Here is a 20,375-nt window from a genome sequence, read left to right on the forward strand (position 1 = left end):
TAATATAGTGTTTCCGGGGTCCCGCGCATGGGCGGGAATATTCTAATGCTTATGACTATTGATGAGGATCCCCTGGAAGAGAACCTACAGCTGTGGCCAGACCCAGGGGCTAAGTTTGCAGGACTTGCCATGTTATATGTATAGAAAAAGCAGCATTGTTGAGGGTCGCTCACACAAGCCAGAGAGACATTTCCTGACAGAGGAAATTGTAAGTTTAACTACAAGGAGGTCTTAAAAGGAGTTTGGTCCATATCTTTATATAACTTCCAATGCCTAATGGAATGTAATACAATGAAGGAGTACGCACCAGCACAGGCGGATAGGGAAAAATTACTCTGCATAATATATACACCATAGTTGGAGGGTATTGAGGCGTGAAGCCTGCATGTGCTGAGCATGAAGGATAATATTAAGCTGCCATAGATTGTCTTCACTCTCATTTAAGTTGTTTCTTTGTTGTAGGTCGGCACGACCAATTGTTTTCTATATAATTGCGTTTCTCAGTTTAAGATGTACTTATTTACCGGCAGCGAGGTTTGGTGGGTCCCTGCTGGGTGCCAAGAATGAGTTAGCGTTTAGCTGTTGCTTCCGAGCGGATGTTTGCCCCTTAAATGCAAATGTGATCAGACACCTTAAAAGCCTGCTACATTTTTATTCTTGATACTTTTGCGCTCCACTCTGCAGAAAGGTAGATAAAACAGTTTAAATAAAATGGACTTCAACCTAAGCACGATAGAATAGCGCTTCTCTAAAGTGAAATTGAATTTTTTACCCTTACAAATGATCCTTCTCGTACCAAAGTTTTTTTATTTGTTCATTGAGTTTTTAAAAGAAAGTGACAAACAATAATAGAAGCATCGCCAATCTCGGCGACAACAATTAAATGGCACATTAAAACGTTTATGCCATAGTGTGGCCGTGGACACTGACTCTAGCACACGTCTTCAACATCACTTAATGTATCAGTCACACAGCATATTCTAGTATTACAAACTCAAGAGTCAACACAGCACACTGGGCTAATTCAAAAAGGAGCTAATATTGAAGGCAACCATCGCCATTTTGTGCTGCAGCAGTGCACCAGCTCCTTGCAAGAGTCAGTCATTGTGTTATCGCGGCATCACAGGGCTATCAGATGGTGCCGGAGTCAGTGGTACCATTTCCCACCAGCCTATTCAGCTCCTGGTCCCACTCAGTACATTTGATCAGATACGCACTAAGGGTCAGATGTACTAGGGTTTTTTGCAGGCACAAATGGGTTTTAGACCCGTTTGCGACCGTAAAAAACATGTGGCCCATTTACTAATACTATTTTGCGAGTCGCAAATGCGACGCAATTTGCGACTCGCAAATTGGTGGATCGTACATCTGGCCTTATTTGTCCCCCACGTATCCCTCGGGCGGGATCTTATCAGCATTAGACTCCAATATTCATCTCACTGTTTATGGCAGTAAGCAACATCTTTCAGCCAAGTTTCCCCAGAGGAGGAGTACCAAGCCCCAATGCATAGCCACATGGCGCTTGGCCAACAGCAACATCAAAGCAGTAGGTTTAGGCATACGAGGCGGGACATCTTTAACCCCTTCCCTGTGCGACATATTCCCCAGCTGTGCTGGGGGGAGGGGGAGGGACAGCGCCCCCATGTACATGACGAGGTCAGCGTCATGAGGCACAGTGCTCGTGTGCTCATGACGAGCTGAGCTCGTCATGACCACACCTGTTTGTGTGGAACGCTCGCACAGCAGGGGAATTAGTCCAGCATGCGAGCGTTCCAACGGAGCTCGTCATGAGCACACGAGCACCGTGGCTCATGACGAGCTGACCTCGTCTTGAGCATGCAAAGTGTTAACACATCCCAACAGCACAACCAGTGGGCAATGCCAAAAGGTATAGTCTGTTACTTTGTCGATGCAAGTGCAGACTAGGGCCCAGAATCCAGCCACAGCAGGACATGTCCAGGACAACTACAAAAAGTTTACGTCAGTAGCTCCAGAGTGTTCCAACATCATGAGTCATGCAACAAACCCAATTTATATAGCACCTCAGGGGTACAATACATTTTGTGGTGGTTTTTGGCGAGTATCAGGTACAGCCTATAGTTTGGGACAAGGCTCCAGTCTGAGCACAGCAGAAACGCCACTGCTCATTGGAGAGTTCAGAGTCGAGGTCTGTCTGTCATGCACGTTTTGCCCCTGTACTGACCACTGGCACTTTCTCCTACACAGTAGAGTACAAGCGAGTGATCATTCATTTGGGTGAGTCAGAGGAGAGGACAAGGTCCAGAGTATGCAGTAGGGGAGGTGGCTTTGGGAATGTGTTGTGCAGTTTCCTACACAGTGTCTCAGATGTTGACACACTTGTGGGTCTGTCGAGAGCAGCAGTATCGGGTTGCTAGCAAGGGATAAGTGGCTGGAATATAGAGTCCAGTCCTGTCTGGCATCACAACCGATCCCAAGTCCCTACCACCAAGAGTGTCGATCATCGCCTTGTGACATTTCTGGGAGGAACCGATAACAGTGTTAACCGGGTGAGGGCTAGCGAAGTCACAACTACAATATGTGGTAGGAATGGCATCGGGTGGACCCAATGGTGCGGAACTGGGCCTGCGTGGAATAGAAAAACAACAAGCAAGGAATTTTGTTTGGACTCGCATCCTGTCCAAGTTACATCCTCCATCCTTTCTTGCTTTCATTGTTACATACACAGGACACGTGTACCAACAAGCTTATTTGCATGCGTACTTATTCATCTGAAAAAAAAGTGTGACTACAGTTAATCTGAAAAAATCTGTCCTGAGGTAGCCCGCAACGGGCGAAACGCGTTAGCTGTGTCTTTGATCACCCTATATTGAGAATATTGGCTGTCTACTTTTATCATCGTGTCAAGAAGATTTTTTAAAACAGGGCTTTTTCCACATCAATGAAGGACATGTGTTGTGTTTTGTTGTATTGATACATTTTCCCATCATTTTCATTGCTGCCTCTCCATTTGCTTGTTGTTTATCTAGTTTTGTATGGTCCTGTGACAGTGGACCTAGGAGGTGGGCAGCGTATGCGTAGTAATCTCCTTGAATTCGTGTGTATAAGTAGGTGGTGCAACAGACAATCCCTTACTGCCATCCCTTTGCTGTCTTGTGGAATAGAAATAGAGCTTAAAGTCAGGGGCCGGCTCAAAATGCATGGGTGAGCACCTCCCAGGCAAGCCTCGGCAGCTTTCCTACCCAAGCGAGACTGTATTGACCCATTTCTCCAGGTATTTGTCAGTATCAGCCCAACTCAGCAGCAATTCCATATTAACTTTAAACTTGCTAGAGGTCAAGGAGAAATAGAAGTGGAACTTTATTTAATCAAACAAACACATTTACAAAGATCGAAGGTTGTGTTTGCACTTAGATAAGATGTTACCTGTTCAAACTCTTCAACAATGTCCATTGTAGTCATTAAACTGTCCCACTCGAGTCGATAAGGCCCTGGACGAATGTAATCCACTATTTTGTTAGTGACATCATCCACAACTCCTTGAGTTTTGTAGCTGAATAAACAAAAACAATATTAAAAACTACAACAAAGTTGGCATATAGAAGCACCTTACATAATGTCTAGTTGCGTCCTATCATTAACCAAAGAAATAGGAATTAAACATAACAAACAATTCAGGAAAATTTGATAAAATCATTTTGATCCTCGAATACAGTTCTTACTTTATGTTCCACGATTTTAAATCAACTCATAATCTCTGTCCAAAACCTCAAAGCAGACGTCAAGTTATTCCGGGGTGTCCTACCATCCTGGCAACCACAGAATCTGGGTTTGCAATGCTTTCACTTTCCCTGCGTTAATTATGGTCTCGTGGTTACTAGATAACCCAGTGGACTACCTATAAGTGTTTCTATGAAATATTTATTTTTAATATATTTTTTATTGACATTTTAAAATTGTATACATACCACATCATGGCTTATATCCGCATTATATATTATTGAACGCATGTCATGTTTCGCCTTATACATAATAATGTTTCATGTCCATATAATTTCAGCCGACGATATCATTAGACATTATGTAATATCTCTCTGTAAGTTGCCAACAAATTATGCTACATTTTATAGAGATAAAGAGAAAACATCAACCAGTAAACACAACTCCCCGTCCCTCCTTCCCCTTCCTTCCAGGAAGATCAAATCCACTTATTACGATTACCATTGTTCCTGCCATATCTATGTTTTTCGGGAGTGAGTGCGTGGCTATCCTGAGTTCCACTAGGATCAACTACTTGATTAGTTTCTCCCACAGTATTTTGTTGTGTGGTCTGTCCCTTTTTTTTCTGAAGACCTGTTATCATGAATGCCCAAGCTAGTCTGTTGTCTTCAGCTTTTTCGTTCTTACAGATTTCATCCGTACAGCTCCGCCGTCGCCCACTCATTCGTATCCCGTAACCAGTCTGAGTACTTCGGAGGGTGTGGCTGCATCCAAGCAATCACAATACGTCTCTTCACCAGCACCAGTCCCAGGTTCACAAAACGTCTGCTCAGCTTCTTATTTTTGGGCGTGGGTAGCAGGCCCAGCAATACTATTTTTATGCCTTGGTGATGGTCCACCCCGTGGCCTCTCCCAACAGTGCTAAACCCCGGCCCAATAGGGCTGCAGCGTGGGACAGAGCCAGATCATATGGATGAAGTCCGCCTCTCATGTGTTACATCGAGGGCAACAGTCTTCCCGATTGGGGTATATTATATCTGGTGTACGAGGGGTTAAGTATACTATACCTGATTTATAATATTGTAGTGGAGTAATATGAAGTGAGCGTTTGCACTAACCTTGTGCACCCCTGAGTGTATCTTTCGCCATTCAGCCTCTGTCAAGGGCTCTTCCATTAATGTCTCCCATTTCTGGTGTAGGCTCAACGGTTCACTCAGGAGGTCCTCTCTAAGTGCCCTATATAAATGGGAACACGAGTCGCTTCCTCTGTGCCATCTTTATCATTGTCATGAGGACATTTGAAATGGGTGGCTCATCCACGAAATTACGCTAAAGCTCCTGTGCGACACTTGATATTTTACCATATTGTAAAAATTGACCAGGCCCTAGCCTGAACTCATTTTGTGCTTCTTCACGAGTTAAAAAGTGCCCTTCAGTATAGAGATCGCCCATCAGTTGGCATCCTTCGCCCCTCCAGCGGCCCACCGACATAGAGTCCACAATCACAGCAAATGGTCGGACTGCCCATAGGGGCATCTCTGGGTCATATAGGGCATGCTGGACAATATCTTGTTCCCACAGTATTGCCACATGTAGTATTACATATGGACGGTAATTAGGGATCGATGATCCCATCATTAACCGATCCGTCAACATGTCCCCTCCATATGTTCAAGCCAGTAGGGCTTTCTTGCAGTTGTCTTCGTCGTCCAACTAGTGAACTGCGTATTGAAGTTGGTATGCCATGTAGTACATCTCCAACCATGGGACCTCCAGCCCTCCTCTTTCCCATGTCCTCTGCAACGTCGTAAGTCGAACCCTCTGTCGTTTATTCCCCCACAAGAGAGTACCAATTAGAGCCTCCAAAGTAGTAAAGTATGATTTAGGTATCACATAGAATGAAGGCTGCAATTTACATAGGCACCGTGGCAAAATAATAATTTTGATAATTGCTATACGACCCATTAGTAAAAGCGGTACGTCAGCCCAGAAGCGGATCGAGCCATTTAGTCCTTCAAAGACACAACATATATTGGCTGCATGGAATGCATTAGCAGAGTTGGCCAGACGTATCCCTAGGTTTCTCTCTCCTTCCGCAGCCCAAGGCAAGTCTATTGCCGCTCTCAATTCCGGCCGGAGCGCGGCCAGCCTGCCCATTGGTATCACCTAGGACTTACCGGGATTAATATATAGCCCCGAGATTTTACCAAACTGCTGCAATTCCTGCAGTAGTATCGGAATGGAGCTTTCCGTGGAGGTACGGGTCTATATGAACCCGGAAAATCAGGGTCTTTGTCCTTTTTTGGGATCATAGCGACTAGGGCTTCGCTCATGGTAGTCGGAAGAGAACCCATCTGCAGTGCTTCCTTATAAACTTCCAACAATCTATCCCTTAGGAGTGGTGTAAAACATTTATAAAACTCTGCAGGGAGTCCATCGCAGTCCGGACTCTTCTCAGGTTTAAGATGTCCTATAGCTCCGTTTAGTTCTTCAGTAGTAATTGGGGAATATATGGTCTCCTGTTATTCCGGGGTAATATGAGTGACCTGTAATGTATCAAGATAGCGTATCAAATGGCTCCGCTCCGACTCCACTCGACTGGTGTATATATTCTCAAGGTGTGTTGCTAATGTGTCTGCAATGGCTCTCTGTGTATAGTGTATTGCTCCCTCATCAGTACGTATCTGTAGTATTTGAGTGTTTGGTTTTTCCTGTCTGACAATATATATATAGTCTCTATATATAGTAATTGACGGTACGTTGTGTAAACATATTTTTCCAATCTACGGAGGTCCATCATAACTGACTCCTTAGCATCAGTCCATTCTTTCAATTTCTGAGGGTCTATACTTAGTTATGTCTGCAGCTTCCCCAACCTAGCTTCCTGTACGGCTACATCCCTCTCCAACTGAGTCCACACACCATACTTGGTTTTTATGCAGATACCTCGAATAACAACTTTCATAGCCTCCAATTCGGTGGCACGACTTGAGGTGAATTACCTGTTTTCCCGAAAGTAGTTACTTAACTCTGCGGATATTGCGGCTACAAAGGGGGAATCTCTGTGCCTCACTTTTCAGCCGCCACAGAGGTATCTCAGACCAGACCCACTTGACTCCCAACTCCAGCAACACCAGGGAGTGGTCTGATAGGTATCTCGGCTGATATGTTATCCCCCCCAACCGTTCGAACCAGATCTGAAAACAGAAACCAGTACTCTAGCCTACTAGAAGTACCCATAGCAGGAGTGTAGCAAGAGAACTGTTTTGTAGAGGGATGACACTCCCGCCATAAATCACGAAGCTGCAACCCCTGCAGTATCCCTTGAAGTGCAGTTGTCATCTTTGGCTTGGTGTCCTATCTAGGGGGCACCCTATCTAGCGTGCCATTCAGACAATAATTAAAGTCCCCAGTCAACATTATTGGAGCCCCACGATATGGAGAGGCTGCCTCACACAGATCATTAAAAAAGAAGGAATTGCCATCATTTGGGGGCGTATACATTAATAATACAAATTTCTGAGCCATCTGATCTTCCATTCAGTATGACATACCTGCCATCTGCGTCAATCACATGGTGTAAATGTTAGAACGGGACCCCTTGCGCCACCCATATGAGGGCTTTTCCCTACATGTTTTTTTCTAAACCTTAAGTGTACTGTCCGAATGGTAATCGTATAAAATATTTGATGAGGGCGGGCAGGACTGGCCAATCCTATGTATCCTCATCCTGACCTTTATTCCTAGAGACAGAAATCTGGAACCATTTCATTGTGAGTCCACTTTTCCAGAGTCAACGTGTTATCTTTGGTAACTTTTATGAGGGTGAACTTAGTATTGGAATGCACACAGTTGAGTCAGTGAACTGAACCAGTTCTAGGTCAAGAGCCTGCAGTTATTTTGCTTGGGTTAGCTATGGGTACTCGTTGGAAAATGCAAATGATTACAATGCACAGACAAATTATTTAGTGAGGCAACAAAACAGATATTAGTCCCAATCCGACATAATATTCTACTCTGCATTTTTTAAAGTGGGCTCCCGCATTCTCTTGACCCAGTTATAGTATTCATGTGGGGCTGTCGAAAGGACGAACATAATGTTCCTTACTAACAGCAGAACATTCTCTGTCCCTGGATATTTCCCATATTTTGATCTTGAACCATTAGATTTTGACCTGGACGAGTTTTAGCACCGGTATGCTCTGCATACAATGGTAGATGGACAGTAGTGCATCCCAACTTCAGTAGAGCAGGACTGACACGAAGCAAGGACAGACACCAGGCTGACACTGGAAACAAGGGCTTCATTTAGAGTTCGGCTGACACGGTACTTTGGCAAACATGTCGCGGAACAACCTGTGCATCAACATGAAGGCCTGTCACCTTTATTTGAGTCGGGCACACGGTAGATATCTTACGCCAACGACCCGACCTGATTTGGGGTTATCGGTGTAAGAACCTCAGACCGTTCACCCAGGTTAGGGCAAAAGCTCAGATGAACTTTTTTCAGTTCGGGTCCTCCAGAAAAAGAAAAAAAAGAAATATGACCCCCACGGCCTGGGAGGAAACGCTCAGTGTCAGGGTCATTAGTATTTTTACAACTGCTTTGAGAGTTTGTTTTTGACAAAACAAAATAGTTTGCTGAGCAGCTGCATAAACCATTGCTGGCAGCTCTACAAACGTCTGCCCCTGGCGGACAGCGTTCAACTTACCACAATCGTTAACGAGGCCCTATGATCCTTCTATGTTCTAGCCTGGGGCACTCACCTAGGTTCACAACAAATACTGTGAGTGTGCCCTGAATGTGCACACAGACAAAATACAAAGTGTACAGATGCATCCTATGAGCAGAGGAATTCATACGTTCTAACGCAGCCCGTCTCCTTGACCACACTTACGTCATTTACGTTGCAGCTGTGTCTTATTCAGTTACCTGTGCAAGTGAGGGCAGGTGGATAAAGGACAATCGGATGCAAATCTACTTACCACCAGCCCTCTCTAAAGCCATTGTTATGTTTAGAGGACCTATGCAAGCACGTTGATCTTTCTGCCTCTGATACACAGTAGACAATAGAGCACACACCCTCCTCGGTTGTTTACGTCACGTCTCTGCATTGATAATTAATCCAAATGTATAAAAATTATTATGCAGCTGCCACAAGCCCATTAACTTAGCACAATGGCATATTAATAATAATATTAAAACATCTTTTAAGTGTCTGATTATATACTTGTAACTATTCCAGAAACAAATTCCATCTCAGAATTGTTCAGAACATGCACTGTCTTTATACAGTTGGCGGAAAACCACACCTGCGTGGCGTGGCACAGCTGGCATTGCCAAGCTCCCTCCCTATAACCTCCCATGAGGATTAAACAGGTGCCCGCGGCTATGTCAGACGCTCTGGGAAAGCGGATGTTGAGACAGAATGGTGGGTATGCAAATGGCCTGATAACACCCTTCTTACAATGCTGCGCCCCTCAGAGGAGCCGTCCTCCCTCCCAGCCACTAACCATGCTTCTATTTAAAGGCCCGTCCCCTCTGACCCAGGAGAAAGGACACCCTGCCCAACATGCATCAGAGAATCTGGCGTCTGCTTCTGCAAACCGTGACTGCAGTCGAGCATAACATGAGCCTGGCTCGGTGCACACGTGCAGTATTCCGCACTGCCTGGAGGAAATGCTCGGCCCCGCAGTTCTACAGGGAATTATGCAGCCTCTCGTTAGTTAACCATTCCCTTTTCAGCCCGTACATGGTCTTGCTGTGAGAGAACAGCACACGAGCCCGTTACTGGGCTACACTTCCCATGCAGACAATGTACTTTATTGTTAGCATGGCAGTGAAGCGCCCTCTAGTAACAAGCCGGGATACTGCAATCTCTGCTCACATGTCTAGTATTCCTTAGTTGCAACCCAGTGAAAACTAGCCAAATCTGCTGGCCCGTCTCTTTGGACGCACCTGCTTTGAAGTGTGTTTGGTAATTGACCATTAAAGGTCTAAAATGTTCGGTGAATTTTATGGTGTGACAGACATCAGCCCTACCTATCAGATATATAGAGAAAAACGGTGCATCAGAAAAATGCAGAATAATTAAGACAATGCATTCACCGCTACCTGTAGCACTGTACTAAACATGTAATACTTTATTTTTAGCAAATGTCTATTGGTGTGCTTTTTAGTATCAGTAAATGGTGAATATAGGTGTGCTCTTTCTCCGTAACTTTTCATTTCACTATTTCAAGGGGACGACCCCCTTGTCACAAGAGTAGGTCATTTTATATACATGGAGGAGGATTTACCACTTTTTCACGCAGCGCAGTGCAGCCGCCGCAAATGCTGTGCTGCGTGAAAAGGAGAGTGTCAAATTTACTGAAAAATAGCACCCCCCCCCCCTTTCTCTAGCACTGGCGCTGAAATCAGGTGCTGTGTGCAATTGAGACACCTTTGCGTCATGGTGCAGGGGTGTCTCCATGGGTCGAGCATTGATTTTGTACTGGAAGGGTGCCCTTCCAGTACAAAATCCTATTCAGAGACCGACTTAAACCATTTTCCCTCTTTGTATGTGTGCTGTACAGTGCAGCACACATACAAAGTCGGAAAGGGGAGGAGAAATTAAAGCATTTGTTCTTCCTTGCACCTACTTCAAAAGGGCACAGTTTTCTGATGCCACACCCTGCCCACTTGATTAAGTAAATTGTGTTTAGCGTCAGAAACCTTGGGTGGTTGCATGGACACACCCATGCTCCACCCATGGTACGCCCCCTTGGCGCTAAGTAATGCAAACTGCATTGCTTTCACATTATTTACAACGCTAAGCAAGGTTAGCGCTGGAAAGTAAATCGGGAAAAAAAAGATTTTGCGCCTTTCTGCATCACAACTTGAAATAAAATCTTAGTAAATCTCCCTAAAATGTACTGCACAGAATTTATCTGACTATAATGCCAACAAGCATCAATTATAGACGCAGGAGGGTAAAATAAGTAAATGAGCGTCCACACTGGAAGTGGATCATAGAAGTAGAAGAGGCCTTCCATACTTGTGGATTGCAGTGAAACACAGTTTAAATGGGCGCCCTGGCAGCCAAAGCCCTTTGAAGTTAACACCCTACATATAATCATATCAAAAATGATCACATTTGATAAGAACAGTGTTGCAGCCTGACACACTGCAGTGTCACACTCTAGTTCACAAAAAGCTATTTCCAAATTGTCGAAATTGACATTATCCTGCATAGGTCCATAAACTATTCCTATGTAACCATGTAGGGCAGTGTGTAATGCTACTGTTGCCTTACGCTATCACAATGTTGTCAGTTATCTACATTTCAACAAGTAAGCACATTTTAAAAATGTAACACAGGGATATGTACGTGAAGAGAATCACACAAGTTCTAGGTGAACCCATACATGGACTGGAACCCAGGTTGCCAAATGCTAAAAGCAACAACTTACCACTGATTGTGAATGAGCGCTAAGTCTGTTTCTGAGCATATGCAAAGATCTGGGAGGCTCGTTGATGATTTATCACATGCAGAGGAAAATGTCATTTGAGAAAGGGGGGCAAAGTACTGCTTCTGAAGAGATGATATTAAAGTATCTTCCAATGCTGTTGGAAATTCCACTTAAAAGCAAAAATCTAAATACTGGAACGTCCCTCTATTGGCATGGTGAGAGAAAAACACCCATCTAGGACCCTTAATTCCTATCCAGATCACCTGCATTTACATAGGGCCACTTTAATTACAGGATTCAGTTCTCACTGTAATTTTCTATATAATTCTAAATTTGCTGGATTTACCATAAAATCCTTCATCTGCTGCATACTCCTTTAAATTCCACAAACACATTATGCAGCTCAAATATGTGTTTCAATCCAGCTCCTACCAATCAGGAACTGGCCACTTGTTAATTGTTTTAATGCATTAAATCAGTCGAAATGCCTTAAATTGGTGTTAGTATTCTTCATGTACTAGGAAAACTTAATTACCAGGGGGATGAGTTTTTATGTTCTGTCCTTAGCAAGGAAAAAAAACTTTGTATTTGCAACTATGTCTAAAAAATGATCAATTCATTGTACTGATAAATGTATTGGCATTGCAGTGAAACTATATTGCTATGAACCCTACTTGGTTAGGAGCTGAAATTGTGCCTGTCTTAAAAAAGGGCTGCCCACTAACCCCCTCTAATTATCGACCGATCAGCTTAATCGATACATCTCAAAAGCTGATGGGAAGGGTTATCCTCGATAGGATCCTAGGGTGGATCGAGGACAATGGGATACTGTCTATACTCCAGGCAGGCTTTAGGGCTGGTACCTCCACTCTAGATCAAATATTTCGCCTGCAGGTCCTGTACTGGAAGACAGCTAAGGTGGAGGGTGGCAGCCTCTACCTTGTGTTCGTGGACCTGCGGGCAGCTTTTGATCTTGTTCCACGTGGAAAATTGTGGAGAGTACTAGCAGACCTGTGCCTTCCGCCCTATTTGCTAGCTATTCTTTCAAGGCTCCATGAAAATAATTTTGCCCAGGTGAGGTGTGGCACGCATGGCGAACTCACAGACCAATTCCCTGTTCAAAAAGGAGTTGGCCAAGGGTGCGTTCTGGCGCCAACATTATTCAGTCTCTACATAAATGGCCTTGTGGAACATCTGAATGGTGTAGAAAATAATGATGCCCCTAAACTAGCTACAGGTACAGTGCCCGCTCTGATGTTCGCAGACGACACTCTGTTGTTGTCTAGAACATCATCGGGCATTCAGAGAATACTTGATGGCTTTGTGGAGTTTTGCGACCTTCGGGGGTTGGGAATCAACCATGGCAAAACAAAATTTATGATTTTTAATCCCCCTAAACGCGTACGTCCAAACCCTGTTTATTTGGGTGTCACGTTAACAGAGAATTTTAGTTGGAATACACAGATTGCTAAATCCACACTTAAGCTATCCCAGCTAGCGGGGGGCATAAGTAAGGTTTACAGGGCGTCTACTTTTAGGCCGGTGTCCCCAGCCCTAGAGACATATTGCCGTCAGGTTAGGTCGGCAGCAACCTATGGGGCTGAACTTTGGGGGCACAAGCAGATTATGAAATTTAAAAAGGTGGAGCAGTCTTTCGTTAGAAATCTAGTTGGGCTACCACCTAGCACGCCATTGATCCCCCTTAGATTTGATCTTGGCATGTTGCCAATAGAGGAGATCATTAGTGCTAGACCAATTATGTTCTGGAAGAGGTTGTGTGCAGTTCCTGAATTGGATGCGTATAGAGCGGAATTTTTTTAGATCTTGCCCCTTCTTAAAAATATAAATATCCCTTGGCTTCAGCATATTAGTGCTGTTAGTACCCATTTAGGTTTTCCTGAACTGTGGGAAACTCCTGAGATTTTTTGCCTTGGGATATCTAAGAAGGAACTTCTTTCTCAGATACGTATGTCAAACTACTGTAGTGTAGCTCCTATTTTCCCAATAGGCTCTGCGCATTGTAATAGTACCTACGGCAGTAAAGGCCTAGACCAGACGTTAACTAGGTCTACTACTGTCGATACTAGACTTAATTTTTGGGTTTGCCAGCTAAGCTCAGAGTTCGCTAGAAACTTTCTCGAATGTTCAAGGAAGGATTAACTTCCCTGATTAGACAAGAAGGGATTTAGTTTCTGACAACCATAGAACATGACAACTTTGCTCTCCCCTAATCAAGAGTCAATCTCAAGAGTCGTGTGAGCACAAGGCAATTATTTTACTCAGTCAGTACGTGCATTCTTAGTCTCATCAGAATGTAGAGAAAAGGAAGAGACGGGCGTGTTCAATAAAAGATGTTATTTATTGATCAGTCTCTTTTCTCGTACAAGAGAAATGGATCGATATTATTGCAATACTTATAGTTAAGTAAAGTGCATACATTAAAAGCAATAGTATAAAATAATACTGTAAAAACATTGATATGGTTTCTGAGCCATATGATGTTTTAAAATGATTAAAATATATTTACATACACCTATACATTTGACTAAACGTACTCAACTGGTGTTTCTAAATATGCCTACCCCGTGTACCTGACCTAAGTCTAATGCGTGGGCGGGAATAGAAAGTTACAGTTTAAGTTAAGTTTGTTTTTGCCAAGTGAATAACTAAAGAATTCTCTAGGAGGGGTTATTCAGTTCTGTACCTGGAATTTAGGATGAATGAGGAATGGTATCTCTTTCTCTGCTCTCGATATTCCAGGCTGCCTGCGAGGGCTGCCCAGAAACGCCGGTGCTGGGTCTCTCGGCTTGAGATAGCAGCGCGTCTCTCAGCGCGTCAGGAAGGCGGGGCTGCTGCCTGCGGGGTCTGCTTCTGCTCTCGGCTTCGGCAAGTATGGCTGCTCCGTCTTGTCACCACGCGTGTGTTTTGCATAGGGCAAGGTCGGCAATATTTATACCTTAAAGGTGCCGGGATTGACGTAAGGATGGACATAGGTACGTCAATAAAGATGTCATACGACTTGCTCGTTAGCACATTCTTTACTAAAGTTCTCTGTGAAATCAAAACAATGGCCGCACGGATTATCCAGGTTGTCATAGGTTTGATTTGTTATGAGAACGTCGTATGCCTTATCAGGGGCTGGAGGAATGTCGCTTGTCTAATTAGATCTCAAGCGTTATGACCTAATCAGATAACACGTTCCTGTGCCGTAGTGTGACTGCATCAGATAACGGTATCTGCATCATGGGGGATTTCTTGCCTCATGGGCTGACTGTTAATTAACTAGCTAGGTAGTTTAACCAGAATAGGGTCAGGAATAGGGGGATCGATTCAGAACCTATAGAAATACACGACACCCACTCCACGCTAACTATGGTCATATCTACTAATCTATGCATAGTATAACATAGTACAACATACTATAGAGTATAGTGTATACCTTACCACCCCAAAATACATAAATGCATTTTGAAATTTTCAAATATACTGAAAAATTGCAGTCATATATATTGTATGCACTTAAGCTATGAATTAAATGCAAAAGTAAACACGCATTGTTATGCATTATTGCTTGTTGGTACATGAGAAATACACATGAAATGGCTCTTAATATGGCTATACAGAAAAAAAGTCGAAACCATTTCATCACATAAAATATATTGTGAACATACCAGCGGGCAGCTAAAGTCTATATAAAGTCTATAAAGTATCTAAAAAAATAGAAATCTTAGTTCTCTAGGAATAGTTTCTTACTTTAAGCAGAAGATCAGTGTCCCGGAAAAAAATATATAGAAAAATATTTTCAGGGGCTTTCTGAAAAAATTGCTGTCCGTGAACTGGATTGTAATTGTTCATGTGACTTTATTTTGAAAGTTGAAGGCCGGATTCAGGGAACGCCGTGCGAGTTTACTCAAAAGTCTCTATTTCTGTTCCGGAGAGAACATCATATCATTCAGGCTTTCGAAAAAACTGTCAACAGCTTCATGGGAAAGTTCCACTAAGTCGGAAATAGGGGTAACCATGCATTCATGCGCATGATTGTCTGCATTGACATTCTGATTTGCATTGCTGACAGAAGGTCGTACCTGTTCGATGCTGCTTTCATCTTGAACTTCACTACCCTTCAATCGCAGTGGTGAAGATTCCAGGAATGCCGTCATCAGAATTGGCAGCCTTTGAGGGCAGCACAAAGCGTGAACCTTGGTAGGAACCAGCAGTGTATCTGCATCCACCGGCGCATCCGATTGTAGCGTCAGACAGGTGTCTAACACGCATTCTTCTCCGCATAGCAGACACCTTAGTACAGGTAAAACACACCTTTGCCACATTGGTCGAAATGATAGAAACCAAGTCATGTTTAGGTCTCTAAGCCGGGAGAGTCCCAGGATTTTTGATATCCGGTCCCGGTATCCAATGGCTAGGATCGTTTCTTCCATTGTCGTGAGAGTTTGTTCTGTGACATGGGTTGCCATAACGAAAAATAAGGACTAGGAATAGGATTCCTGCAATTAGTCCCAGGATCAAGGGAAGTCCGCCAAAAATCGAATGGACGAAATCTGGAAAAATACCCAGTATGGCTTTGAATGGTGTTAATGCCATCGAAAATACTGTCTTAAATACCTTTGAGACCCCAGTGGTATCAGAAATATTTAAGATTTCGCTCAGGATTTCCGCGAAATGTACGGGGGAATTAGTTGATAATAATGTATGTATCTCTGCAGTCATCCTTGCGACTTGTAGATCATACGTTTCTTTAGATGACGTGAGCCTTGTAGGCGTCTGAAGAAGCACTGTTTTCATTCTGCTTAAAGTGTCTATTCGAATAGAAGTAATTTTCAAACCGGGCCATGCCCTTGCCTCCCTGTCTGGAAAGGAGCTGGGGAACAAAGAACGTCCACAGCACTTGACCTTCGCCGTCGTAGTGACGAGATAAGGAGTCCCGGGCATAAGACTACAACATCTGCGGTCTACAATAAGAATGTAACTCCCATTATAGAGTCTTTGAAAGAATGGTTCTATTTCAGTTGCAGGTGCGCCTTGCTGGTGACATGAAAGGTTGTATGAATTCCCTTCACAGGCTCCGTGCAAACTAATACCGTTACACAGAAGTGTGCCGCTTAGTGACATAGCACAATTGTTGCCACTAAGAAACACTTTCTGTCCTTTGTTACTGACACATGCATGTGAATAGGGCAGGTTCCAGGTTGTTTTAAGGTACCCCTTTCCCAATTTCTCGTACATGCCAGCCTGTATATATTTTTGGCAGTATTGAAACCTGAAGGTTGAGATTGGAATATTTATGATTCCGTGGATTATCCATTCACTGACAGGTCGTTCTGACATTGTCAACGGTAATCTTTCTAGTTTTTCAATGCTCAAGATTGTATAATCAGCACCCTTCTGCACCATACCGATTTGTCTATCAGTAAGGTTAAAGATTTGGAATAGTGACGTTGTGTTGATTAAACGCCAAGGCACATAGCCAGAACGCAGATTTTGTAACGTCCAGCCAAGCTGTACAATAGAACGCAATTGTGACTGACCATGTTGTAATAACAGTAAGTCTTGCGATAATATATCGATTGCTGAAGACACAATGCTGTCCAATGAAAAAATTCTGGAGGACAGAGTCATTAACCCATTGTCCACTACAGAAAGTGATTTTTCCAAATTAATACGATCAATTTCACGTATTCTCTCTGCTGTTTCAATTTGAGTAACCTTCCAGGCCTCATTGTATGCTGCATATACAGAGGCTGCTATGAAACGCTTTTGACGCTGTTTGCGTGGTCCCATTATGAAATCACGCAAGTCAGCACCATCAGTAAGTAAAGTTAGGTGTTGCTTAATTTCAGGCAGTGTGGAAGACTGTAGCCATTGAAGGCATAATTTGCCCACACTGTAGGTTGTTATTATCCCTGGGTGATGTCTTTGGGGATATCTAGGGTCTGGCCTGGTCATTTTGAAACCCTGTGTTTTATTCAGGAATCTATTTTGACAGTTATTTGTATCTGTGGGCCAGATCAACCATTGTTTCCAATCAGGATGTGTTCTGTTTTGGTTAAGTATATGGTTTATGTCTATTTCTTCATCTGTATCAGAGTTATTGCTAAACTTTGTTGGCTTTGGAATAGACGGGTTATTTAAATCTTTGATTTTGGCTAAGCCAAGACAGGTGGTTTGTTGAACAGTGTCATTTAAAAATATCATTTGTTCTGGGATCATGCAGGCTCTAAACAAAGCTTCTATACCCTGTACTTGCCATTCTTTTGTACCCCAAACACTTTTCAAATCAACATTTTTGTCCCAATAATCGAATCCAAAAGTATTCATTTTTTCAAAGAATGAATCAGAATAAATCAATTTTGTGTTGGTTATCATGGTTTTGGTCCCTGTCTTGTTTGACAATTTATAATAAAATGTTTCAGCATTACTAGTGTTAAAACCTTGAAAGTATGAATATTTGTCATAAACGGCTCTAGAGCTCCCTTTTGGAGGTGTAGCACAATGTTCCCATTGATTATAATTTAAAACATTTCTAGGTTGTGCAGATTTATGCAAGAAATGGTTACCATAGTGGTTATAGCAATACATACTATCATAATTTGTAGAACCTTGCAAATAATCATGTTTTGTAAATTTAGCAGACATTACTAAGTCAGACATCATATTGTTTATACTTTCAAAGTCCCAATCATCAGCAAATGAGTTTGGTTTTGCAAAGTCACTCAAAGAGATCTTAATTTGGTGTGGATATTTCAGGATCTCGACCGGACCATAAATTTCATAGTCAGTGTTGTCCCAGGCTACCCCACCAGGTATTGGAATTGCTGTGAAGTTGGCTGAAGAAAGTTCTGAAGAAAGTTCTCTTTTCTCGACGTGTGAAGATGTGTGTGGTTTGAGGACCAAGTTGATGTTCTGACTTGCTGTGTCCATTTTAGCATATTTTCCCTCAATGAAGGGTCCCAAAGTAAATACCATGATGAGCCAAAGTATGAGGATAAATGCACCAAAACCCACCCAAAATTCAATCCATGGAGAAATCAGATATGTTTCTTTTAGTTGTTTCAAAAGTTCCTTCGCTTTGTCTTTAAAGGATTTTGATGATGGCTGTGTCTTTTGTTCGCTGAAACCGTCAGAGGAATCATCGAAGTTGATGAAGTAACCGGATGCAGTTCTGTCAATTGTTCCAATTGGTTCAGGATTTTTGTTTCTTGCATTTTCACTTGGTACTTCAGTATAGATTGGTGTGTCTCTGCTAAATGTCTTTATTTGGGTTTTCAGAGGTCTAAGTTCTATTGCATTGTTGCATAGTCCTTGTTGTTCTTCTGTAGGCGTTTCGAATGTGATGAGCCTCTTTGTTAGGACCTCTGTACTGGTAGCAAACCTTGGTGTTCTGCTACTTATTGGGAGTCCACTTGGCCTACTGTTTGTTATCGGCCACATGTTGTGGTTTTACCAGGTCGATGGATACAACTCGGTTCTCCTTTTTTCCAGCAAGTGGCGGTAGTACAACTGATCTTGTCCCGTTGACAGACAAGACAGGAACTGCTTTTCTGTAAGAAGGCCCAAATTCCTTCTTTACCGCGATCTTCTCCCTGACTAGATCCCCGACTTTTGGAATCCAGACAGGTCTTGCTGGGACAGGTGGTGATTCTTCAGTGGTTGTTGGCTGTTGTTTCAACTGTATGTTGCTCAGGTCTTTTCTTGTTTTGTTTAAGTCCTGCAAAATAGCCAAACGGTCTTTGACATCAAAGCTTTTTTCTATTACCACTGAAGTCTGACTATCAAGGTCAGAGATCAACATCCTAGTTCCGAATAATAATTCGTACGGACTGAATCCCTTCAGAGAATTTCTTGGCAAGTTATTTAGACTACGTTGGACACTTATTAGATGTTTGACCCACCCAGCTCCCGAACCTAATACCTTTGCCGTTATAGATTGCTTTATGTCACGGTTTTTTCTTTCAACAATTCCGTTCCCCTCAGGGTGAAATGGAAAAGAGTACCGCAATTGCACGCCCATGCTGACCATGGCCTCCTTATAAGCCCGAGAGCTAAAAGCAGGACCATTGTCCGAATGCAGAATGCCAATTGCGTATGTGCCGATAAAGACCCGCAAATCTTTTATAACAGTTCTGGCGTCAGCCGTTCGCTGGGGCCACATCCATATGAATCTCGTGCATGAGTCCACTGCGACCAAGATATATTTATAGTTACCATCCCTTTGTAAGGGACCGCAGTGGTCTAGATAAACACATGCTAATGGTTTATCCGAGATTAGAAGGGGCGTCTGTGCTGGACGTCTCACAGTTGATACTTTCATTTTTTGACATATTTCACATGCTAGAACATAGTTCCTTGTTTGTCTTCTCATTTGTGGCCACCAGTATCTCTGTTTTAATAATGATACTGTGGCCGAGACGCCAGCATGGGTAGAAGCAAGCCCTTCGTGTGTCGCTATTATTAGTCCTAACCTATGTTCCATGTTTGGAATTGCCCTATCCCCCACTCCAGGGATTTGAGCAAAAGGAACATTGTTTGCATCAGTTATGTATGAGTATTTTACTGGAAAGCCTTTAGGGAGTGGTTCTATCGAATCCTTTTCTGAAGCGCTGACAGCTTGTAATATTTCACTGTCTATTTTTGTTTTTGACCGGGTGACGGCAGCTACGGAAGCCGTTTGCACAGCTGCCTTCGCGGCCTCATCAGCCAATGAATTCCCTGCAACGTGAACGCCATCACGTTGATGACTCAGTGTATGTATCACGTGAGTCTTTGGTAGTTCTTTTTGTAAAAGAGCTACTTGTTCCCAGAGCATTTTGTGCTTGATTGTGCCACCTTTCGCATCCTTGAAACCATTTTGAAGCCAGATCTGCAAGTATTCATTGTAAGATTGAACGCAATAATACGAATCGCACACTATGAGTGTGGGGAATTCTCGATCCGTATTTTCAAGCGCCATCTTGAATGCTAGTAGTTCAGCTCGCTGAGCTGTACAATCTCCTAGAGATTGTGTTTTAGTTAGGGTTGGTTTAAATTTGCCTTCGTGCCAACGACCTTTAACAATCGCGCACGCAGCACTGTAAGCTTGTTTACCCCCTACTGCGGGTTGTGCTGATCCGTCTGTATATATTATACAGCCGTATTGGTCTAGAGGCAGAATTTCGGTTGGCAGAGGACATTCGAATTCATATTGTAGAAATTCTTGTGTTTTTAAGTAA

The 20,375-nt window shown here is 43.1% G+C and overlaps 1 protein-coding gene across 2 annotated transcripts in view; it reads right to left on the reverse strand.

Moving 5' to 3' along the window:
- STARD4 (StAR related lipid transfer domain containing 4) overlaps positions 1-20,375 on the reverse strand; it is a 198,844-nt gene that overhangs the window by 76,710 nt on the left and 101,759 nt on the right. For both annotated transcript variants that reach the window (XM_078675495.1, XM_078675496.1), the window contains one exon: positions 3,406-3,532. In XM_078675495.1, the coding sequence (XP_078531621.1) occupies positions 3,406-3,532 (127 nt within the window). The remainder of the gene's footprint in view (positions 1-3,405; positions 3,533-20,375) is intronic.

This window comes from Lissotriton helveticus, chromosome 2_1 (genome assembly GCF_964261635.1).
Source record: "Lissotriton helveticus chromosome 2_1, aLisHel1.1, whole genome shotgun sequence".
NCBI lineage: Eukaryota > Metazoa > Chordata > Amphibia > Caudata > Salamandridae > Lissotriton > Lissotriton helveticus.